Source organism: Nomascus leucogenys, chromosome 3 (genome assembly GCF_006542625.1).
Source record: "Nomascus leucogenys isolate Asia chromosome 3, Asia_NLE_v1, whole genome shotgun sequence".
Classification (NCBI taxonomy): domain Eukaryota; kingdom Metazoa; phylum Chordata; class Mammalia; order Primates; family Hylobatidae; genus Nomascus; species Nomascus leucogenys.
The window spans coordinates 50,015,331-50,039,551 of NC_044383.1; the positions used below are offsets into that span (position 1 = coordinate 50,015,331).

The 24,221-nt window shown below is 36.3% G+C and overlaps 1 protein-coding gene across 1 annotated transcript in view; it reads right to left on the minus strand.

Annotated features, from left to right (window-relative positions):
• The window catches only part of PCDH15 (protocadherin related 15), a 979,523-nt gene that overhangs the window by 521,508 nt on the left and 433,794 nt on the right, over positions 1 to 24,221 (minus strand). Inside the window, exons 6-7 of the mRNA XM_030809305.1 lie at positions 17,626 to 17,745; positions 735 to 845 (exon numbers count right to left, since the gene is read on the minus strand). Coding sequence (XP_030665165.1) covers positions 735 to 845; positions 17,626 to 17,745 — 231 coding nt within the window. The remainder of the gene's footprint in view (positions 1 to 734; positions 846 to 17,625; positions 17,746 to 24,221) is intronic.

The following is a 24,221-nucleotide window of genomic DNA, read 5'->3' on the forward strand; positions in this document are numbered from 1 at the left end:
TTGAGCCTCATAATTCCAGAAATTTTATTAAACTTCCACTAATAATAACTATAATAAATGTCTATGCTTTATAAGCATATAAGCATGTTTATGTTATATAAGCATATAAGGATACCTACGTTTTATAAGTATATAAACCAAGTCTGTGTTTTACAAGCATATGTTTGGATGTTCTGTTATTGTTATCTACGTACATTAGCATAAACTTCAGTTGTGGGGATATTAGCTGATATCTAGTGAACAATCACTCAATAAATGATAGCCATGAGGAAGAACACGACCAATTAGGCATGATTCTTTGCCTTTAGTGTACATTAGAATCCCCTGAAGAGCTAACTAAAAATGCAGATATTCCACTGCCATCATCTGAGATTTTTATTCAGAACATCTGAGGTAGGGTCCAGAAATATGTATATTTAATACACACCCAAGGTGATTCTGCTGAAGTTAATTTGCAGGATCCTACTTTGAAAAATACTTCAGTATAGTCTAAAAAGATTGGATCATGAGTAATACATATGAATAATTTAGAGATCAAAGAATACAGTGAATAAAAACAACCTATTCTACCCCTTTCTCCATCTGTAAGAGTATTATATATAAACACCAAGGGCAGGAGTGCCCTGATGAAGAAGTGAACGACACAGAGCACTCTAAGAGTATCTGATACATTTTGGATGAGTTTTTTACTTCATAAATTCACAGAAGAAATTTAAAAGAAATTGAATACTCACATTAGCTTGGATTATGACAAAGTAGCGAGTCTTATCTTCATAGTTGAGCCTCTTCCTTAACACTATATTTCCAGTCAACATTAGGGGAATTTCAAATGTGTCATTGGATGTCTGCAAATATTAAAGATACAGACTTCAGATTACTTGAAAGCAAGATGAATTAATAACTCAATATTTTGGATTAATCCTCTTGGAAGTTAGAGACGGCATGCTTATCATCTGAAAATAGATGACTAGAAGCTTCAGAGTCAATATTGTTATCATATTTCCAAACATTTAATTTTGATCAGTAGGTTTCCCCAGAGTCCTTTGGTAATAATAACCGAAAATTTGTTTCTTGACATAGTTTTTAATATATTATTAGTATTATTCATCAACAGTCTTGGAATAGTTCTAAATCGAAGTCCAGGTATCTGAAAAACTTCCCTGTTACCATATTATCTTTTCACTGTGTTTTTTTTTTTAACACCAAAGCATTCAAACACTGAAATCTATTATTTCTACATAGTATCAATTGTCAACATTGATATCCATTCTGTATTTTAAGTACTTTCAGGCATTAAATACAAAAACCACAGTTATGAGTCACTCAGTGATGAGGTACATTCTGAGAGACGTGCTGTTAGATGATTTTGTCATTGTGTGAACATTATAGAGTGTAGTTTCGCAAACCTAAAGTGGTACAGTCTACTACATACTAGGACAGGTGATATAGCCTATAGCTCCTAGGCTACAAACCTGTACAGCACGACACTGTACTGAATGCTATAGGCAACTGTAACACAATGGTCAGTATTTTCTCTATAAATGTAATCGAAACATAGAAAAGGTACAGTAGAAATACAACATTATAATTTTATGAGACCACCATTTGCTATGTGGTATGTCATTGACAAAAATGTCACTATGCAGAGCACGACTTCACGAACTTGAATCAGTTCGTTATTGTGAAGAAAAATCCAGGTTATACATCAATTTTTTATTTTAGGTTCCACAACTTCTGCTCATTAGTTAAGTTCTTTGCCCTGTCTAGGATTGAGTTTTTTCCTGGTAACATGGAAGTCATGAGGGCAACACTAGTGCTCTGGTAAAGCAGCCCTCAGTGTAACTGTATTCACACCTTAAGGGAGTATAATTTACCAGATAAATCTCTTTTCTTAAGAAGAGCTTATGTCACTTTTGTATTTCAGTGCCATTTTAAAGAACAATAAAATTGTTTCTAGATAGTTTCAATAAATCAGTGTTATTTTGTTCACTGAAATATTTTGTGGTTGTTCGGCTGCCTTGTGTATTTGTGCTTGTGATTTTCGTTATGGACATCACATTGGGTGAAACATTTAGTTTGTATCTGCATTAGATTGCTGCAAAAGGAAGATGAGGAGGAAGAGAGGAAAAGAAAAATGAAGGGGAAAGGCAAGGGGAAGGAGAAGAGAAAGGGAAAGGGAAGTGTGGAAGCAGAAAAAAAAAACTGTTGTGTGAGAGAGAGACACAGAGAGAGACGAAGAGAGAGAGAGAGTGTTTACACCCTCAACTTAGTGTAAGTGTATTCTGAAGAGTCACATAAGAAGTTAAACTCAATGAAAAAAAAAAATGCTGATTCAAATCTCTCAGCTCATGCTCGATCAACGAAATGTGCGTAGTTTAGCCTTCCATATCTACAGCTGTGATCTGACTCCTTTCTTTCTTTCTCTCTTTGTCTCTCTCTCTATCTCTCTTTCTCTCTGGGATGCATAAAGACACACAAACACTGTACATTTTGCAGAATTAATATATATTTTTAAATGATTCATTCTGTGCTCCTCATGTAATGGGCTTTGCAAATTGTTCTTGGATGCAGACATTTAAAAGTAACAATTTAAAATATAAATACACAAAACGAAAATGAACGACACAATTAAAAACAGACATTTGATATTTCCCCTAATTTTTTGCCTATTCAACATTGCTTATATCTATGAGTGGGGCTGGCAATTATGACAGAGGAGTATAAAAATGATTTAATCTAAATATGTAAGTTGAATATGGCCAAAACCTTAGTTAATAATTGCTGTTTACACTGTTAAACCTATCCTAATGTGTTGTTATGAGGTTACTACATTTTAGTGACTCAATAATATAGCAATATGTGTTTGTTTCTAGCATAAATATGGAAGATACTGTGGTCTTACCACAAAACTACCTCATCTCTGGACTCAGAACCCCAAATTAGCTCACATATCTGGTGACATTGTGCCTCAGAGGAGGCTATGTCTCTAAATGAGATGAGTCTTGAATAGTCTAGCTTAAAAACAGTAATTCCATTCTCTTTTACCAGGAAGTATTTTGCAAATGTACATGTGATTCCATTTTGAGTAATGAAAAAAATTTCTCTTAATTGCAAAGATAGAAGCTAAAATTCCATTTTCAGCTTATAGAAGTTTCTGTCAGGATATAAAATTTAGAACTTCAGCAGCCATTTGGGGACTATTGATAAAATTAATTTCAGAGAGATAGCTAATATGCTAGTGATAGCAGAGCATAAAATAAAAAGAGCCTGGATCTGTGTTGTCTTTGAGTTGCTGAGCAAATCTTGATATTACCCCATCTCTGAAAAACTTATTATGATAGATAATAAATTATCTTTTTGTTTAAATCATCTTTTATATATATATATATATATATATATATATATAGTAAATTTTCTGCAGCTGAAAGCACTTCGATACATGATTATTCCTGTCTCTATGTCTTTACACTGTAGGCCTCTCTCTACTCCAAACAGGCCATGGCTCTTCACACCTGATATTTGCTCTTATTTTTATCTTACTTAAATATCGCATCACTTATTTCTCTGTGTACTAATCTTTGCAAACTTTACTCAGTGAAACCTTTTAAATGTAATTTATATTTAAGTCTTTGATGTGATCTCACATTATTTTTTCCAAAAAACACTTATTTGGGATCTTCTGTTTTGCTCGACAGATTGCTCAAGGGTCTCAGTCTGTGATGCAGAAATACCTATCCTTATATCTCTAGCTAAGCAACTTAATCTTCGCAATACTTTTTTTGTTGTTGACAGTTTTCATTGGACATTTGTAGAATTATTAAAAATAATCGTTATTAGTGACTTTATTGATCTTCAGAGCACTTTCAATAGCACTGAATTCTTATCATCTTAATCTATCCTTTAGAGATTTTATAGATTCTTAGATTGTAATTTTACTTTTTATATTTATTTATTTATTTACTGAGACAGATGGAGTCTTGCTCTGTCACCCAGACTGGAGTGCAGTGGCGCAATCTCAGCTCACTGCAACCTCTGCCTCCTGGGTCCAAGCGATTCTCCTGCCTCAGCCTCTGAGTAGCATGTGCCACCACACCTGGCTAATTTTTTTTTTTTAATTATTTTTAGTAGAGATGGGGTTTTAACATGTTGGCCAGTCTGGTCTTGAACTCCTGACCTCAAGTGGTCTGCCCACCTTGCCTCCCAAAGTTCTGGGATTACAGGTATGAGCCACCACCCCTGGCCTAGACTTTCATTTTATTAGCACTTGCATTCTATAAAATACAAGGATAGGATATACTTTATGATCAATGGTGCTTCTGAAATGTTGCATACTGAAAGCCGCTATATTAAATTTAATTCATTAATTGGGCAATTATTGAGTATTCATTCTGTCTATAAAACATAGAATAATAATCAAGAAAATTAGAAGCAAAATATAGATACATCTTTATGATAGTCTTTCTTTTTCCTCTAGTAAAAAGAATACTGGATTAGATCAGCCCTAAGTAAATGGCTTGCTTTAATGATATTTCTAAAGTGTTTACCTAAAATGTTAAAAAAAAAAAAAGCTAAATTAAGCAAGGGAGAAAAGTAGATTTTTTAAAATAAATAAATACATGATAAAGCCATGAAAAAAATGAAACAATACTTAGAACATTCTTAAAGTTTAGAATGCACAAGAATCATACGTATGTATCATTAAGATTGTAGATTTCTAGCATCTATTACCCCAAATTCCAGAAATTCTCGGGAATCAGCATTTTTAACAAACCTACCAGGTGATTCTGATGCAGATGATTCAGGTTTTACTTTGAGAAACCACTTTACTACATAAGTCTAAGAGTAACTGCACTCTCTGTCCTTGCTATTTATTTTTCTCTTCTTTCATTCTTAGAGGTTTGTTCCACCAACGAAGCAGAAAAGTTTGGGAATAGAGCAATGCCCATTTACTTAAGCAACCTTACATTTCTTTTTTTTTTTTTTTATACTTTAAGTTTTAGGGTACATGTGCACAATGTGCAGGTTTGTTACATATGTATCCATGTGCCATGTTGGTGTGCTGCACCCATTAACTCGTCATTCAGCATTAGGTGTATCTCCTAATGCTGTCCCTCCCCCCTCCAAGCAACCTTACATTTCTAAAGCCAGGCCATTGCCCCCTTTCTGATAGTTGTGGATATTCTCTTTAAAACACAAACTAACATTGGCTTTTTTGGGTGATGAGAATTTAAGTGCTGGCTACCTGCACTGTATTAATGAGAAAAATCCAATTATGGTTAAATTATTTAATACCCACAGGCCCCAAACACCTGGTCTCCATTAAGAAAGGTCCACTCACTACTTTCTGACAGTTCAGTGACAACAACTGTCAAATAAGGGACAATTCTCCATTTAGTAAAATGAGGGCATAAGGCAGTTTAAGCAATTTATCACTATCACAGACATGGGAAGCAGGGTAGGAGACAGCTGTAACATCCACGCCACACACATTCACATTCAATAACGGAGGGAGAAGGAATGTTGAGGCTCTAGCAACTCTGTGTTTCCCAAGATGATTCCATGCCCCCAGAATCCCCTTTGCTAATATGGGTTTGTACCAGTTTAGATAAAATGGCAGCTCTCTGCAAGAAGGTGTTGAATCCTATAGTTAAAGATGCTCTAGAAATGGAATATGGGGTTATTAGCACTATTTCTTCTCAGCTGATATATTTGGTCGTTCATCATTTTTAGGAAAGAGGGAAAGACTCCTTCAGCCTTTCACACCTATAAGTATTGCTTGTAATATTCTCTTTTCAGCTGTGATGACTAGAAATTCAGTTCAAAAGAAGATAATTTTTAAAGAACACACACACACACACACAGGTATATATATTTTCTGGTGACCTAAAGACAGAGCCTTAGCACAAAAGCCTCAATGGACCTGTAATTGAGAAGTGGTGGAAATTTTGATAATTACGATTTTCTCTTTGTCTCTAAGAAGCTATAAATTCTCTTACTGTTTTTTGACACTTTTTTTGAAACCTCCTCTCTTATCTCTGTGTCTTTTTCTGTACCTCTCTCTTCTCTCTTTGGGTTTTCCCCCATTTGTTCACATTGAATATAACTGTGAGTTTGTGTTTTAGTTCCAATAAACAGCATCGACTTTGCCCTTATCAATCTTTAGTCAGCCTTAAGCTTGTCTCTGATTAAGCTCAGGCTACTGAGCCATCAGCTGCTGAACATTCTCTGTTATTGTCATTGTTTATGTGTCTCCTCTAATCTAATTTCCTGAAGTAAAAAGTGGAGGACTTAGTAAGGCTATGCAATTTTTGTTCACCCAAGAGGGACTGGGATTTGAGCAGGCAACATTAACTTTGCTCCTAAGAGAAAGTCCCAACACTCTGATCATTTTTTCTGTTTCATACTGCTAAAACATGTCCCTGGCTGACAGACAAAATGGACTCCCTATGACTAACTGAAGTAAGTTAAAACAAAACCAACAACAGGTGGCCATGCCTGGGTGACGAAGTGGTCACATACTCTGTGTTCTCAGAAAGATGTCAAAGCATCACAGGATCTTCCTTTCTACAATTATATGGTTTGGGTGTGTCCTCACCCAAATTTCATCTTGAATTTTAGCTTCCATAATTCCCACGTGTTGTGGGAGGGAGCTGGTGTGAGATAATTGAATCATGGCATTTCCCCTATACTGTTTTTGTGGTAGTGAATAAGTCTCATGAGATCTGATGCTTTCATAAGGGGAAATCACTTTCACTTGATTCTAAATTCTCTCTTAGTCAGCCTCCATGTAAGACATGCCTTGCGCCTCCCACCAAGATTGTGAGGCCTCCCAGGCACATGGTCCTGTGAGTCCATTAAACCTCTTTTTCTTTATACGTTACCCAGTCTCACGTATGTCTTTATCAGAAGTGTGAAAACAGACTAACACGGTAAATTGGTACTGCTAGACTGGGGTCCTGCTGTAAAGATATCCAAAAATGTGGAGGCAACTTTGGAACTGGGTGGCAGGCAGAGGTTGGAACAGTTTGGAGGGCTCAGAAGGACAGGAAAAGGCGGGAATGTTTGGAACTTCCTAGAGACTTTTTCATTGGCTTTGACCAAAATGCTGATAACAATATGGACAATGAAATCCAGGGTAAAGTGATCTCAGATGGAGATGAGGATACTGGAGTAAAGGTGACCCTTGCTACGTTTTATCAAAGAGACTGGTGGCATTTTGCCCCTGACGTAGAGATTTGTGGAACCTTGAACTTGAGGGAGATAATTTAGGTTATTTGGTGACATAAGTTTCTAAATAGCAAAGCATTCAAGATGTGACTTGAGTGCCATTAAAAGCATTCAGTTTTAAGAGTGAGAGCATAAAAGTTCACAAAATTTGCAGCCTGATGATGCAATAGAAAAGAAACACTCATTTTCTCAGGAGAAATTCAAGCCAGTTGCAGAAATTTGCATAAGTAATGAGGAACCAAATGTTAATCACCAAGACGATGGGGAAAATGTCACCAGGGTGTGTCAGGGACATTTGTGGCAGCCCCTCCCATCATAGGCCAAGAGGCCTAGGAGAAAAAAGTGGTTTCATGGGCCAGGTCCAGGACCCCCACTTCCGTGTGCAGCCTAGGAACTCAGTGCCCTGTGTCCCAGCTGCTCCAGCCATGGCTATAAGGAGTCAAGATATAGCTCAGGCTGTGGCTTCAGAGGATGCAAGCCCCAGAGCTTTCACATGGTGTGAAGCCTATGGGTCCACAGAAGTCAAGAATTGAGGTCTGGGAACCTCCACCTAGATTTCCAGAGGATGTATGGAAATGCCCGAATGTCCAGATAAAAGTTTGCTGCAGGGGGCAGGGTCCTCATGGAGAACCTCTGCTAGGGCAACATGGAAAGGAAGTGTGGGGTTGAAGTCCCCACAAAGAGTTGCCACTGGCGCACTGCCTAGTGAAGCTGTGAGAAGAGGGCCACTGTCCACCAGACCCCAGAAAGCAGATTTACCGACAGTTTGTACTGCACGCCTGGAAAAGCAGCAGACACTCAATGCCAAACTGTGAAAGCAGCCAGGAGGGAGGCTGTACCTTGCAAAGCACCAGGGGTGGAGCTGCCCAAGACCATGGGAACCCACCTCTTGCATCAGTGTGACCTGGATGTGAGACATGGTGTCAAAGAAGATCATTTTGGAGCTTTAAGATTTGACTGCCCCACTGGATTTTGGACTTATATAGGGCCTTTAGACCCTTTGTTTTTGCCAATTTCTCTCATTTGGAATGAATATATATATGCATACCCAATGCCTATACCCCCATTTTATCTAGGAAGTAACTAAGTTACTTTTGATTTTGCAGGCTCATGGGTGTAAGGAACTTGCTTTGTCTCAGATGAGACTTTGGATTGTGAGCTTTTGAATTAATGCTGAAATGAGTTAAAACTTTGAGAGACTTTTGGTAAGGCATGATTGGTTTTAAAATGTGAGAACATAAGATTTGGGAGGTGCCAGGTGTTGAGTAATATGGTTTGGCTGAATCCCCACCCAAATCTCATCTTGAACTGTAGCTCCCATAATCCCCAAGTGTTGAGGGAGGGACCTGGTGAGAGATAATTAAATCATGGGGGTGGGTCTTTCCCATGCTGTTCTCATGTTAGCAAGTCTCATGAGATCTGATGGTTTTATAAGCAATTTATAAGGCTCTCAATTTTCTCTTGTCTGCTGCCATGTAATACCTGTCTTTCACCTCCTGCCATGATTGGGAGGCCTCCCCAGCCACGTGGAACTGGGGGTCCATTAAACATCTTTTTCTTTATAAATTACCCAGTCTCAGGTATGTCTTTATCAACAGTGTGAAAACGGACTAATACAACAATAAAGCAAAAACAGATCCTGTTCTTGGTGCCAAGATAAACTGCAGCTGGAACTACTACCTTTTGCCCCCTATGCCATCCCTACACTGGCCCTTTAGCACCAGCCCTTTGAAAGAAACATCTGACAGAAACTTCTGGTTTGGGGCTTGGAAATCAACCAATCAGAGCTCACCTGAATCAACCAACCAGTATATAGAACAGTCATGACTCATCTGTTTTGACCAATTAGAATTAAGCAAGGATCTATCCTTCATTTGGATAAAGACAGCTTATTGGGAACCTGGGTGGGAACTATAGCTATAAAACCCTAACCCTGTCTTTGTTCTCTGAAATGTGTCTTAGCTTGAAGCCACAGGCTGTATATCCATGGTTTGAAAACTGTTCACTGAAGTAAAATCTCTTTCCTCCAAGTCCCTTTCCAGAGAACATTTGCTCACGATACAAATTTACCACCCTCCCTCACACAAATACAAACAGATTCATTCACATTTAATGATACATGATGATTACAATGCAGTTCAACTTATCTTATTCCAGCCAACTTCCCAGGAAACTGTATTTGTGTTTGGTTGGGTTTTGAAGCTTAAAAGTCACAGCCTTGGTGTGAAAAGACTGAGGGTCGAAGTTTGACACAAAGAAGGCCTTTACACCATGTCTTAATTATACATGAGTTTCCAGTAAAATGAGAATATTATGAATTTATGGAGGCATGGGAATCTCATGATATAATGTACCCTGAAAAGTATTATTAAACTACAGTAAATTTTTTGGGTAACCTACCTAGGAATAAGTAATCACTGTTTTAGCTTAACCTTAAATATTTTATTGACATCTGAAATTTGGACTTTGACTAATGTATATGTATATGTACAGAACTATTTCAGGATGGTGATGTTTTAAAAAATAGTTTGTAATTAAAATGTGGTTTAACTTCCTGACTCAGGAAATTCAAATGCGTACACATTACAAATGAAAATTATAGCTTATATTTTCTGAATTCTCTCAAAGCTACAGGGAGTCAAACATATTACAAAAGCAGGACAATTTACTCAGGAGGACTTGATAAAAGATGTTACCACCCACTGAAACACCACTGTAATACCTCAAAGAAAGAAGCTGCTTATGCATATTGCTTAAGTGTCTTCATTTTTTTTTTTTTTTTCTGAGTAGTAACAGTAGTGAATAACAATGTTATGCTGCTTCCTCAGTACACTGGAGACTGCTACAAGGGACATGTCATCAGTCTCCTCCTTATCACTTTAGGTCAAACTTAAAATGCTGAGTAAACATGCCTCCAGTCTGGCATTAAAATAAAAAAAAACAAAGAGACATGATAATTTATTGTATAAATAGTCTTATCAGTCTTGCTAACAATGAGATTTAATATATCAGAATACCTAATTTAGATTTTTCCATATAAGACAAATTCTCAAAAATGAAAGTTACTGCAGATCATGCGATGACAAATTCTTATCAATTTCAGAGTTCTTCTTTTATTTTTTCAAAACAATCTAATTCAAGCTTGTCTAACCCATAGCCCACAGGCTACATGGGGCCCAGGTTGGCTTTGAATGTGGCCCAACACAAACATGTAAATGTCCTTAAAACATTATAAGATTTATTCATGATTTTTTATTATTAGCTCATCAGCTATCATTCGTATCAGTGTGATTTATGTGTGGCCCAAGACAATCCTTTTTCTTCCAGTGTGGCTCAGGCAAGCCAAAAGATTAGACAGACACCTCTGAATTAGTTCAGTGCATTATGGACGCTCTTACTTTGTATTACCATGAAGGCATTAAACAAAAAAAAAATCAACAGTATTTTACAATAACTGTGATGAGTACACTAGAAATTGCATAGAAATTAAACGCCCCTCATTAAAGGCCTGACAACATATACTGTCCAGTACATATTTTTACATATTGTCTACTACCAAGTTGCAACCGATAATTCAAGTTGTGCTTAATAAACAGAAGGTGACCAAATGAGAACATGAACTTACACAAAAGAAAGAAGAATGCTTCTTCGTCTGAACAATAGTGGGGACTGCCAAAGATTCTTTGCCTGGCCAAACTTGATCAGGCTTCTGAATCTTCTCCTAGGCTCATCTGTATACTTCCTCATAAAATCACTTTTTAACAAAGAACCATACTAAATCACTTTACCAAGAACTCCTCTACCTTTGATAAATGATCTACCTTGAAACCTCATCAGGTTTCTCATCCTGCACCACCCCTTAGGTGATGTCTGATCACCCTGACTTGTCTTCAGCAACAATTGTATTAGCTTGTTTTAGCCAGAATCCCCCTTATCTCTGATGTTTCCTCCTAGTAATTTTCCATCCAGTGACCCTGAGCCTGCTCCTTGGCTATAAAGTCCCACTTGCCCATGCTTTATTTGTAGTTGAGCCCAATATCTCTCTCCAACTGCAAGACCTCATTGCAATGATTTCTATACCTATTGCAGTGGTCCTGAATAAGGTCTTTCTTACCATGTTTTAATGTATCATTAAATAATATTTTTCTTTAACAATTATCTAGAGGACTTTTAGAATAAGATATTTACTAAATTATTTTTTTCTAAATACATCAGCCATGAAAGGATAGGGAATGCTGCAGGAACAAACCCTTAAACTTTTATTTTTTTCTTTACTCTTCATATCTACATATCTAATATGCATCAGCAAGTGGTCTCTTTTTATTGTTGTCATTGGCTAATGAATGTTTCTCCTCAACATGTTTTTCCCTGATCACAACAGCAGGGGCAGGGAATATGATTACTTGTATATTGGTTCTTTGAGTTTACATTTCATTAGTCAAAGCAAATACTTTTCTCCAGGCAAGAAAAGTACACCTCTAGTATGTATCAAAAGAGGAAGAACCAAACACTTTTGGTAAACAGCTCAAGTGCTTTTGTTAACAGCAGTGCATCCATATGGGTCTGTGGCAACTCGGTCCTAACCTCAGAGGAAATAATGTGATTTAGGGGAAGAAGTAAGTTTAAGGCAGAGGGAGAGATTGAGGTGAGTTTTAGAGTAAGAGTGAGAGCTTATTAAAAAGTTTTAGAGCAGGAATGAAAGCAAGCAAAATACTCTTGGAAGATAGCTAAGTGGGTGACTTGAAAGATCTCATCCCTTCACTTGGGGGTTTTCTACATTGGCATGGTTTGGGGGTTTGCGATTTTCCTCCCTTGGTTTTTCTTTTGGGGCAGGCTGTCCACATGCACAGTGCCTGCTGGTGCACTTGGGAGAGTCTTCATGTGCAGTATGTTTACTGAAGTTGTTGCATGCTTACTTGAGGCATTTTTGCCTTACCAGTTGAGCATTCCCAGAAAAACGTCACATACTAGTGAAATTCTGCCATTTTGCCTCTTAACGTGCATGCTTCAGCCCTCTTGACCAACTTCTAAGCTCTTATTGGGAAGCTGCTGATCACCAGCTTCAAGTGTTTTCTATCTATTGGGAGACTATATTTCCCTGGCACTGGCTGTGACCAATTATTATTTTACAGAAAAAGTTTAAAAGCCACCTAACCATCACCTGATGATCAGCTGACATTCCTGGGGGTGGTCCTCCCCTGCCCTGCTCATATCTGCCTAACCATATAGCTGATATGGTTTCGCTCTGTGTCCCCACCCAAAACAAATTACAATGTCAAATTGTAATCCCCATGTATCGAGGGAGGCACCTGGTAGGCAGTGACTGGTTCATGGGGGCAGTTTCCCCCATGCTGTTCTCCTGATAGTGAGTTCTCACGAGATCTGATGGTTTAAAAGTGGCACTTTCATTTTTGCTCTTTCTGCCTCCTGCTGCATGTAAGATGCACCATGCTTCTCCTTCACCTTCCACCATGCTTTAAGTTTCCTGAGGCCTCCCTAGCCATTCAGAACTGTGAGTCAGTTAAACCTCCTTTCTTTGTAAATTACACAATCTCAGATAGTATCTTTATAGCAGTGTGATAACAAACTAATACAGGAAATTGGTACTGGGATAGTGGAGTACTGTTAAAATGATAACCTGAAAATATAGAAGCAACTTTGGAAGTGGGTAATGGGCAGAGGTTGGAACAGTTTGGAGGGCTCAGAAGAAAACAGGAAGATGTGGGAAAGTTTGGACCTTCCTAGAGACTTTTTGAATGGTTTCATCCAAAATGCTGATAGTGATATGGACAAAGAAGTCCAGGCTTAGGTGATCTCAGATGGAGGTGAGGAACTTATTGGGAACTGGAGCAAAAGTCACTCTTGCTATGCTTTAGCAAAGAGACTGGTGGCATTTTGCCCCTGCCCTAGATCTGTGGAATTTGGAACTTGAGAAAGATGATTTAGGGTATCTGGCAGGAGAAATTTCTAAGCAGCAAAGTATTCAAGATGTGACCTGTGTTTTTCTGAAAACATACAGTCATATTCATTCATGAAGACATTATGTGAAACTGGAACGTCTGTTTAAAAGGGAAGCAGAGAATAAAACTTTGAAGAATTTGCAGACTGACCATGTGGTAGAAAAGGAAATCCCATTTTCTGGGGGAAAATTCAAGCTGGGTGCAGAAATTTGCATAAGTAACGAGCAGCCAAATATTAATAGCCAAGACAATGGGAAAAATGCCTCCAGGGCATTTTAGGGATCTTCATGGCAGCCCTTCAAATCACAGGCCTGGAGGCCTAGGAGGGAAAAATGGTTTTCTGGGCTGGGACCAGGGCCCCACTGCTCTGTGCAGCCTTAGGACATGGCATCCTCTGTCCCAGACACTCTAGCTCCAGCCGTGGCTAAAATGTACAGTTCAGGCCATTGCTTCAGAGGAGCAAGCCCCATGCCTTAATTACATGTGGTATTGGGCCTGGCTTACATGTGGTATTGGGCCTTCAGGTACATATAAGAGGAGAGTTGAGCTTTGGGAACCTCCACCTCGGTTTCAGAGGATGTTTGAAAATGCCAGTATGTCCAGACAGACATCTGCTGCAGGGGTGGAGCCCTCATGGAAAACATCTGCTAGCATAATGCAGAGGGAAAAAGTGGAATTGGAGTCCCCACTTGCGACTGCCTACTGGAGCTGTGAAAAGAGTCCCACTGTCTCCTCCAGATCCTAGAATGATAGATCCACAGACAGCTTGCATCATGTGCTTGGAAAAGCCACAAGCACTCAATGCCAGCCTGAGAAGGCAGCTGCAGGGGCAGTACCCTGCAGAGCCACAGGGACATAGCTGCCCAAGGCCTTGGAAGCCTACCCTTTGCATTAGTGTGCCCTGGATGTGAGGCATGGAGTCAAATGAGATTATTTCAAAGCTTTAAGATTTAATAACTGCCCTGCTGTGTTTTGGACTTGCATGGGGCCTGTGGTGTTTTTATTTTGGCCAATTTCTCACATATGGAATGGGTGTATATACCTAATGTCTGTATCTTCATTGAATCTTGGAAGTAACAACTTGTTTTTGATTTTATAGGCTCATGGGTTAAAGAGAATTGCCTTGTCTCAGATGAAACTTTGAACTTGGACTTTTGAGTTAATGCTGAAATGATTTAAGACTTTAGGGAACTATTAAGAAGGCATGATTGGTTTTGAAATGTCAAAAGGACAAGAGATTTGGAAGAGGCCAGGGGTGGAATTATATGGTTTGTCTCTGTATCCCAACCCAAATCTCATGTTGAACTGTAATCTCCATGAATCTAGGGAGTGACCTGGTGGGAGGTGATTGGATCATGGGGCAGTTTTCCCCATGCTGTTCTTGTGAGAGTGAGGGCATTCTCATGAGATCTGATGGTTTAATAGTGGTAATTCCCCCTTCACTCTCTCTCTCCTGCTGCCATGTAAGATGTTCCTTCCTTCCCCTTTCCCTTTTGCTGTGATTGTAAGTTTCCTGAGGCTTTCCCAGCCATTTGGAACTGTGAGTCAATTAAAATTATTTTATTATAAATTACCCAGTCTTAGATATTCTTTATAGAAGTGTGAAAATGCACACTACTCTAACACTTTCATTTTAAATTGGATCAATCAGTTCAGCAACTATTTATTCCCAAACTTGTTGCTTCTTTGTTTTAGAACACCATTTGAATTGCAATGAAAAGAGTTGCTTAAGTTCTTTGTAGATTCGTGGGGGGTGGGGGGAGGGGGGAGGGATAGCATTAGGAGATATACCTAATGTAAATGATGAGTTAAAGGGTGCAGCACACCAACATGGCACACGTACACATATGTAACAAACCTGCACGTTGTGCACATGTAGCCTAGAACTTAAAGTAAAATAATAAAAAATAAAAATAAAAAAAGAGTTGAAACATAAAAAAAAAAGATTTGCAACAGAACAGAAAGGCTCGATTTTAGTTATGCCAATTTTATTCATATATTAAATCAAATAGTTATGGTGAAGAATTTATAATATTTTCCTATCATTGAAATGTTATTATTTTGACTAGTAAAAGTGCCACATTATGGTGCTATTAATATAAGCAGAATTACTAGACATTTAGTAGTAGCAGAACATAAAATTTATCATGTATTTCCTCACAGGTCTTACAAGAGAAGAAACTGGTACTGAGGTTTACACTAATTTTATATGAAGTCTAAAAGTAGATTCTCTCCTTAAGATTGTACCTTGGTTAATCCTTTTTCCTTCAATACATCCTAAGTTAAGTGACATGACGTCTTATTATTTTATCCACAGAATTAAGAGCATTTTAGCTTGCTAAAACATATATTATTTATTTTTCTTTTTTCATTTGTAATTTTGAAAATGCATGTCACTGATTGGTTTATCCACTCTGTAGGGAGTAAGAGTTACATATTATATTGTACAGCAAACCTACACATCCCTGGAATGGGGAGACATTGAGACAGAATTATTGCACAGTTAACAAAGAATTTAAGCCTTACTAAATGTCTACATTTTAAGCAGAAAGATAGTTTAAAGTAATATATTTTTGCTCTCAAACTATATCTAAACATTGAATATTTTTATGCATGCCATAAATATCTCCCTAAAATACATGGACTGGTCACTTGATACTTGCTGGGAGGTTTTATTTTTATAGCTTGGGGAGTAAAGATTAGTAAGTCACCTTCATAAAATTTGAGCTAGAAACATGGCACACACATACAATTAATTTTTAAAAAAAATACCTAAAAAGCAAACAAAATAAGTGGTTTAGAAATAGAATGTTCAGTCAGCTGTTTCTACATTTAAGAAAAAGCATTTCTGCTGCCCTTTCCTCTGCTGTTTCTTTGCTACTTCCCACTTCATTTCTTATGTAACCCTTCATACTGTCCTTCTCTGTCACATTCTCATCATATCCCCAACTCTTGGTTTTATTGTCTCTGCCTAAAAAAAAGTCCTCTTTAGAGAAACAAAGCAAAAAAAAAAACAAGACTCTAAAACCTGATCTTCACCCTGCTAATAAAATTTTTATATATATATACACTTATTTTCCAAATTTCTTAAAATTTTGACACAGCCAGTACAAGTTTTTTTGTGAGAACACAATAGAGGAAGAGTATACTGAAATTGGATTTTACAGTTTAGAAGTAGTTTTGTAATATGACCCAAATCACTTCACTTACGAGTTTTTCTTTGCTATGCAACAGAGATAATACTACTTTTAACTGATTTGTGAGGATAAAATGAGAAAATGCATCCACAACTTACTTAACATAATGCAATAAATTTGTGATGTAGATCTTACTGTGAGTTCTCAGTCTCTACTATCCCAACAGAGTTTTTGTTTGTTTGTTTGTTTTTGCTTGCTTGTCTAAAGCTTATCTACAACATACAATGGTAAAAATACGGGCAAAATGTTAACTTCACCATTGTTTATACTTCTAATATTTATTAAACATAAAAGAGATGCATTCAATTTGAAAGCTTATTTAAGTAGTGCATTTATAATTGCTTTGGGAGGCCCACGGGATTTTGAGGAGCTGCCTCAAAGAAAGTGGGGAGATGTCAGGCAGGGCTTCCAGCTCCAGCTTCAGTTAAAAAAAAATCTTACTTTGTCTGTTTTTTTGAATAATATATCATTAGAGGAAATGATTCATGGCCTAAAAAAACAACACAGAAATCTTCTTGTCTATTTGGGAGGCCAAGGCAGGCGGATCATGAGGTCAGGAGATTGAGACCATCCTGGCTAACACAGTGAAACCCCGTCTCTACTAAATATACAAAAATTGAGCTTGCAGTGAGCCGAGATCGTGCCATTGCACTCCAGCCTAGGTGACAGAGTGAGACTCCGCCTCAAAAAAAAAAAAAAAAAAGAGAAAGAAAAAGAAAAAGAAATCGTCTTGTCTAATGGAAAAAAAGGAAGAAAAAAACAAAATAGACTATAGCTAGTGGCTTTGTCTTGTCTTCTTCTCTATCTTTGATTTAATTGGTGGACGGCTAGAATTTTAAAGGCTTATCAACTCCAGCAATACTTGGTGTGTGCTCCTGAGGTATAGCAAGAATATTAGTTTTAATTTATAAATTGCATAAAATTCATGTTTGACACTTGTTATCTCATCTCCAGTGATTTGTTTAGAATGCTTTGGAGACCACAAACATAACAGAAATTTAGTAAATTAGGCATAATATACCTATGAATATATTTTAAACCTTATCTAAAAATACCATCAAAAATTAGCTTCTAGCAATAAAGCATAAATATTACAAATCAATTTTGAGACATTTTAAAATAATAGTATCATTACTAATATGGTTCTGGAAGTTGCTGAATAATACAATAATTATCAGCTGAAAAAATCATTAATTTTATTCCTTTTAAGAAAATTATATTGCAAATAGGTATTTACATACCGGATCATCTGAATTATACTGAATAACATACTCTATCTGTCCATTTGGTCCATCATCTATATCTGTAGCTCCATTGTCTCCTGAAAATCCTGTGAATATTGTGGTACCAACTGGAGTGAGCTGAAAGAAAAAAAGATTTTAAATATCAATTCTCATTTTATCAACTGCACACCAGAAATCTTACAGCATAAAAATCAGCTCTTTATTACCTAAAGGAAGATACCAGTTGGCAGCCCACAAGCACAAACTGAAGTGTTTCAAAAGAACAGTTTTGAGCCTTACACAGGAGTTCTTGAAATGTCTGAAATGTCCAACTTTGTGATTCTTGCTATGAGTGAAGAAACAGAAGACCCTGATTCCGTGTTAAACACATTCGGACCAATTTATAGCCATTAGTATGTTAGCTCCTGTGGAGAAATTGCATCTGTGGTTTCTCCTCAAAACCCTTGATGCAATGTTACCTACAGGCTAGAATTTAAACTGTAAGAAAAAGTTAGTTTAAAATAAAAACCGATTTATGAGTGAGCAATGAAATCCAGGTTGATGACTCTATGCAAGTGGCAAGTTTGAGAAACAGAAACTGGGGACAATGAATAGTCTGTATCTTAGAGGAAAATACTGGGAGTTTCTTGAGTGCTTCTGATATTGGTTGAGTAGAACATGATCAGATCACAGCAGCTGGAGAGATAGCCACATCTTTTCATTTTGGATTAAAACGTCAGAACTTAAGGTATGTGGCATACGAAACCATGATTTGATGTGTGACCTAAATGGCTAGTCTTAATTCTTACTTATGACCACAAGAGAATCGCCGTTATTTTTTTTGTCTATAGGTTTTTGCACAATGTGCTCTTATAACCAGAGTAATTTTTTTCAATTCTCCCCTCCCAGTTTTTAGGTTTTAGCTGAAATACTACTCATTAGTTAAACTTCAACTTAATTAGATATCACCTTCTCCCATACCACCCCTCAAATACCATTACACACACCACATCAGAAGATGATTGCCCATTTCTTGTGCTTGCATTTTGCACTTTGTTCCTATAATCATTGCATTGTTAGAGGAATTAAATGCACTTCATCAATAAACATAAGCTTTGTGCCTGTACAGACTGGAGCCTTTTAAAGTTTGCTCAGAGATTTGTTCTCTTAATTTTTGACTAGGATTCCTTATGGTAAAAATAGCTTAAGGGCAACAAAAAAGTTGTCTTATTCAATTTTATTTTCAGAAACTGAAAATTCACATTTTACAAGGATCCCTCAGGTAATGTAAATGAGTGAAGCAAGCATGATGAGATGGTGGAAAATGGTTAGAACATGCCCTCTCTGATGCTACTCAGAGATGGTAGCTGCTACTAGTAGCTGCTACTCAATCCCAGCAAATTCTTGTCATCTTGGAATATGGAGCCCACGCTACCAAGTCTTCTAATATTTTAATGGTATATAAAATATCTTGATGCTAAGACTGACAGATTTTTAAACATTAAAATATAAATAGGTAAAATAAAATATGCCCATTGCCTCAACAACCACACTAGTTTGCAATCTCTGATTTAGGCAAAGAATACAATTATGATTTAAAAATAAACCATAAGTACAAGGAAGTTCAGTTTTTATAAGGCCCAGTTTCCCAGCAGGCAGCATTAAAGGCAAACTTCGGAGAGCTGAGAATGAAGTGAGAAGAGATGGTTTAAGTAGTACCTGTGAGGACATCGAGGGACCACTGGGGATAGATTTAGTAGAAATGTTAGTCAGCTAAATAGCTTCCAAGCTGATGTTCTAATATTTTTCTTTTTTAATGGAATTCCTGTTGCAAAAGATATCCTTATCTTTTATAAATATTCACCCATTCTTATGTAGCTATACTTTGATATTTTTATTACCAACTTATTTTTAAATCAACATATAGAATTTTGTATATTTGTTGTGTACAACATGTTGTTTTAAAATACGTATAGCTTGTGTGATGGCTAAACCAAGCTAATTAACATATCACATACTTTTTTGTGGTGAGAGCAATTAAAATCTATTTTCAAAAATACAGTTATTAATTATAGTTACCATGTTGTACAATAGATTTATTGAATTTATTAGTTCAAGAAATTTAAAATTTGTATCCTTTGACCAACATCTCTCAATCCATGTCCCAGCCCCTAGTAACCACTCTTATACTGTCTGCTTCAATTACTTCAACTACTTTAGATTCCACATACAAGTGGGATCATGTAGTATTTGAATATCTGTGCTTGGCTTGTTTCACTTAACATAATGTCTTCCAGGTGTCTCCATAATTTTCAAACTATGAAATTTTATGATTGGATGACATTGATTTATTTCCATATATCTAATAAACTTAAAAATTTTGTTGCCAAAAAATACTATGTCATGGAGGTAGACATAAAAGCAAAACAAAAAATCAAAATAAAACTAACAAATTTAAAAAAATTAAACAGTATCGTCTGTGGAAATTTTGAGAAAAAAAAAGGGGTGCCCATGCCTTTCAATCTACTTACTGGGGTAATGTATACTATTGGACCAGATTCATTTTGAAGAGCAGGATCCTGAAGCCCTACAACTGAGGGAGATAAAATTGGTCTTGTGGGGAAGATATAGGACATCCAGGGAGAACTTTACGTTTGCCACTCTTAATCAAGATTAAATTTCTGGAATAAATATTTATATGACAGAAATTTGTTGGAATAGATGGTTCGAAAGATTTTAGTCCTTACAATGTAATATTTGTAAAGCTGAAGGCATATTTCTAAATTCAAGATGCAAACTATTGAAAAGATCAATGTTTTTCTCTAGCTCTACAATTTTTTTTTTGAAATGACGAAAAGGCCACATAAAAGTAGCATGATGTCTTAATATATTATCATCAAGTAATGTTTTTCTTCATCACTGACATGGCTTTTTCCATGCAGAAATCACATTTGTAAGCATAATGTTTAATATGTAGTCCTTTAAAATAAACTCTACATTGTTATAATGTTTAATATGTAGTCCTTTAAAATAAACTCTACATTGTATTTCTTTGATTGCCTTTCAAAAAATATACTTGCTGACAAAGCCTACCAAAGATTGATAATAGACTACAGGAAAAAAAATTGAATATGCGTTTGCTTATGGTTGCAATTTTAAGCTTAATCCAAAGAGTAATTCAATTTCAAATGTTCTTATTTCAGGATTTGAGCTCATTTTGTGTGCCACAGGTAAATTTCCCTAATCATATTTGTGTAGCCATATATACTTTTATTATTTCTGAAAAATTGCAAGTAGGAATATGATTCTACAATAAATTTAATTAACTTATATCTTAGAATGGAAAATAAAAGAGAAACAATTGTATTAGCTGTAGGAATAGAGAAAACCTTTTTTCTATAATGATATCATATAAAGGTTATGAATCATCCCTAAATATAATTTAAGGTCTTTTTTAGACAAAATTTTAGGTTCCTTGAAAATTAAATGAAAAGCATTAGTGTAATAGCAATAGATTTCAGCATGTTCTTTCATTCATGGCTGTCTTTCTTGACAATTTCAGTAAAAATTTCTCCCCCATTTCAAGAATGTGGTATTTACTGGTTGACAGTGGAGGATGGGCAGGCTCAGGAAGTGTCCCAAGGTGAGGTTTGCTCTCCTCCATACTTGCACATTTAAGGCAAATGTCTTAGCACAGATCATTCCTGTTTATTTCTACTACTAGATTGTGCAAGCATGTACAAATAGCCATTCATATGTAAAATGCAATACAAAATGGATCAGTCATACTTTTTTTCATGATCTGCTCAAATTTCATGATTTGCTCAAATGGTAGACCTGTTCACATATGAAATAGGGTCGAGGCTAATATGAGAGAAATAGCCAAGAAAAAAGAAGATAAGGTATATGGGCAAACATGGGAGGTCTGAAAAGACTAAAAAGCCTCTAATGAAGAGGCCTATGCCAGATGCAAAAAAGTAGAATAAAGTAGAAGCAGAAAAAATGTTTTAAAAAAATATTAGATCCTGGCCAGGTGCCATGGCTCACACCTGTAATCCCAGCACTTTGAGAAGCTGAGGCAGGAGGATTGCTGCTTCAAGTTTGAGAGTAGCCTGAATAACATAGTGATACCCCATATCCACAAAAAGAGAAAAATAGACCAGCATGGTGGCACATGCATGCCTATAGTCACCAACTACTCTGGAGGCTGAGGTAAGAAATTTGCTAGGGCCCAGGACGTTGAGACTATAGTCAGCCTTGATCTCACCACTACATTCCAGCCTGGGCAACAGAGCAAGATCCTGTCTCAAAAAAATAGTGGATCTCAGCATTCAGTTTCATTCATTTTATTTATGAATATACCTACCAGAAATATGTACCTATACATGTACACACACATATAGACATGTATTTCAGAAATAGAAATATACTAACACATCACTATTACTTATTCTCATTATAGGAGACATGAAATACCAGTGCTTTGTGAATTTCTGAATATTTTGTGGGAGTTGAAAGTCTTCACATGACAGATTGTCAATTATAATCTATATTGCCCTAGACATTATTATTCACAGTGTTCAGGGAACATCTGTCATGCAGATGGCTATGCTCTGTATCCTTTACCATGTCAACAAGTCTCAGAAATACAAATTTGTTTTTTTTTCTGAAGGGCATTCTATCCATGGGATGATGATCAGCTTGGATAGCTTCCTGAAGGTATCACTTGCTTGTTTAGTTCATGTCTGTGTCCATAAATGATTTTATACAGCTATCGGGAATACATAAAATATATAAATAAATGCAAATATAATAGTTAAAATCACAAACAAGAAATTTAAATATTTCAAGAAGACACCAATAGTAAGAGAAATTAGAATGTGACTGTAAAAGGAGAGTAGTTTTTTTTTAAGCCAAACCAAGAATGACAAACAGTGATACCAGAAGAGAATATTTGTCCTCACTAATCTTATTTGCAACATTTCTCCATAGAATCATTATATTCACTGTTTCATATAAATGGAGTTGTTTATCTCCATTTTTGCAGTAGTTATATACTATAACGTCCCTACGAACACTGAATTAGTGAATACTGAACCATTGCTCCTAGGGGAAATACAGAGTTTGGCTCCTGCAAGCCTCTAGTTACAACTAATTTTGCAGTTTCAGGCAATACAGTCTTCAACTGCATGAATATCTCTCACTTTATTGAGATACTCTATTGTTGATGAACATTTATTTCTAATTTCAGGCTATTAAGAACACAGCATTAGAAATTCAAGAGGAAATTTGGATTGATATAAACAAAAGAAGAGGAAAGATAAATTAGACAAACAATGAAATATTAACTATAGTGTTTGTTGTTGCTGTCTTTTAACTTCTTAAGAAATAAAATTCCAAAGATATATAATGGTGGCTACCCATCAGCCAGCTTCAATAATTATTAGCAATGAAAAAATTGGTTTCATCCATATTCACCACCCCATGGCTAATATTTTAAAGCAAATCATAGACATAATATAGTTTCATATGTAAACATTTTAGTATTTATATTTAAAGGATATAGACTAACACTACAATTCACACTTAGTGAAATATAATACAGATACAAAAAATAAACAGATCATAATTATTTACCTCTGTGGATTTTCAAAAGAAAACACCTAAGTGTTAGCACAAACAACATCAAGCATGAAGCTATTTTCAGGTTTTCAGAAGACCACCTCTCCCAGTCACACAATCCTCTTACAAAGGGTAGCTTGATGATTAATATGGCTATTAGTCTTTCTTGTTTTGAACACTAGTATAAATGGAATATTACAGCATGTATGCTTTTCATATGAGGCTTATTTTTTCAACATTATGTTTGTGATTCATCTACATTGTTACCTTAGTAGTATAGTTTTCAACTGTACAAATATTTAATGTTTGTTAGATAAGCTTCATTCAGGCAGTAAGTTAAATGTTCACAAATCAAAAAAGATAACATAAATAAGGTGTCTTTAAACAGAAAAAAAACATAAAGCAAGGTTGTCACGACACATGAACCAGAGGATTTTCTTCATCCTATTAGTATGCAACCTGAATGAAGCTTATCTAACAAATGTAATTTCTCCACAAGTTACATCATAGACTTCTTGTGCTTAGGAAAGCTGGATAGCACGTCAGCACTATATTTAGGGGCTAGGTTAAATAGGAAAATCTCTGACAAAAAGCATAAAAATGTTAAATGCATGGCGCTAAATTGACTGAGAAAATACTTGTTTGCAATATGAAAGATGTAATAAAGTGGCAGAGTATAACCACATTTGACCCCAGGTAGAAACGTGTGCATTGGGTGCCAAATTGTTCATCACTCTGAGAAGGTCTATGAATGACCATAAAAGCACTGCAAATATTGATTTTGCAGTGACAAATACATTTTAGCAAGTAGGATAATTTGCAAAAAAAGAATTCATGCATAATGAGGATTGGTTATGTTTAACAGAAAATACTAGTAATTCATTTGTAGTGTGGCTGAGAGACCCAAATCAACCAGAAATTGTGAGACTGAAGCTTGAGTCTTTTCTTCCTCTATTCAGCTTTGTGATTCATTCTTTTTCACATAGCTCCTT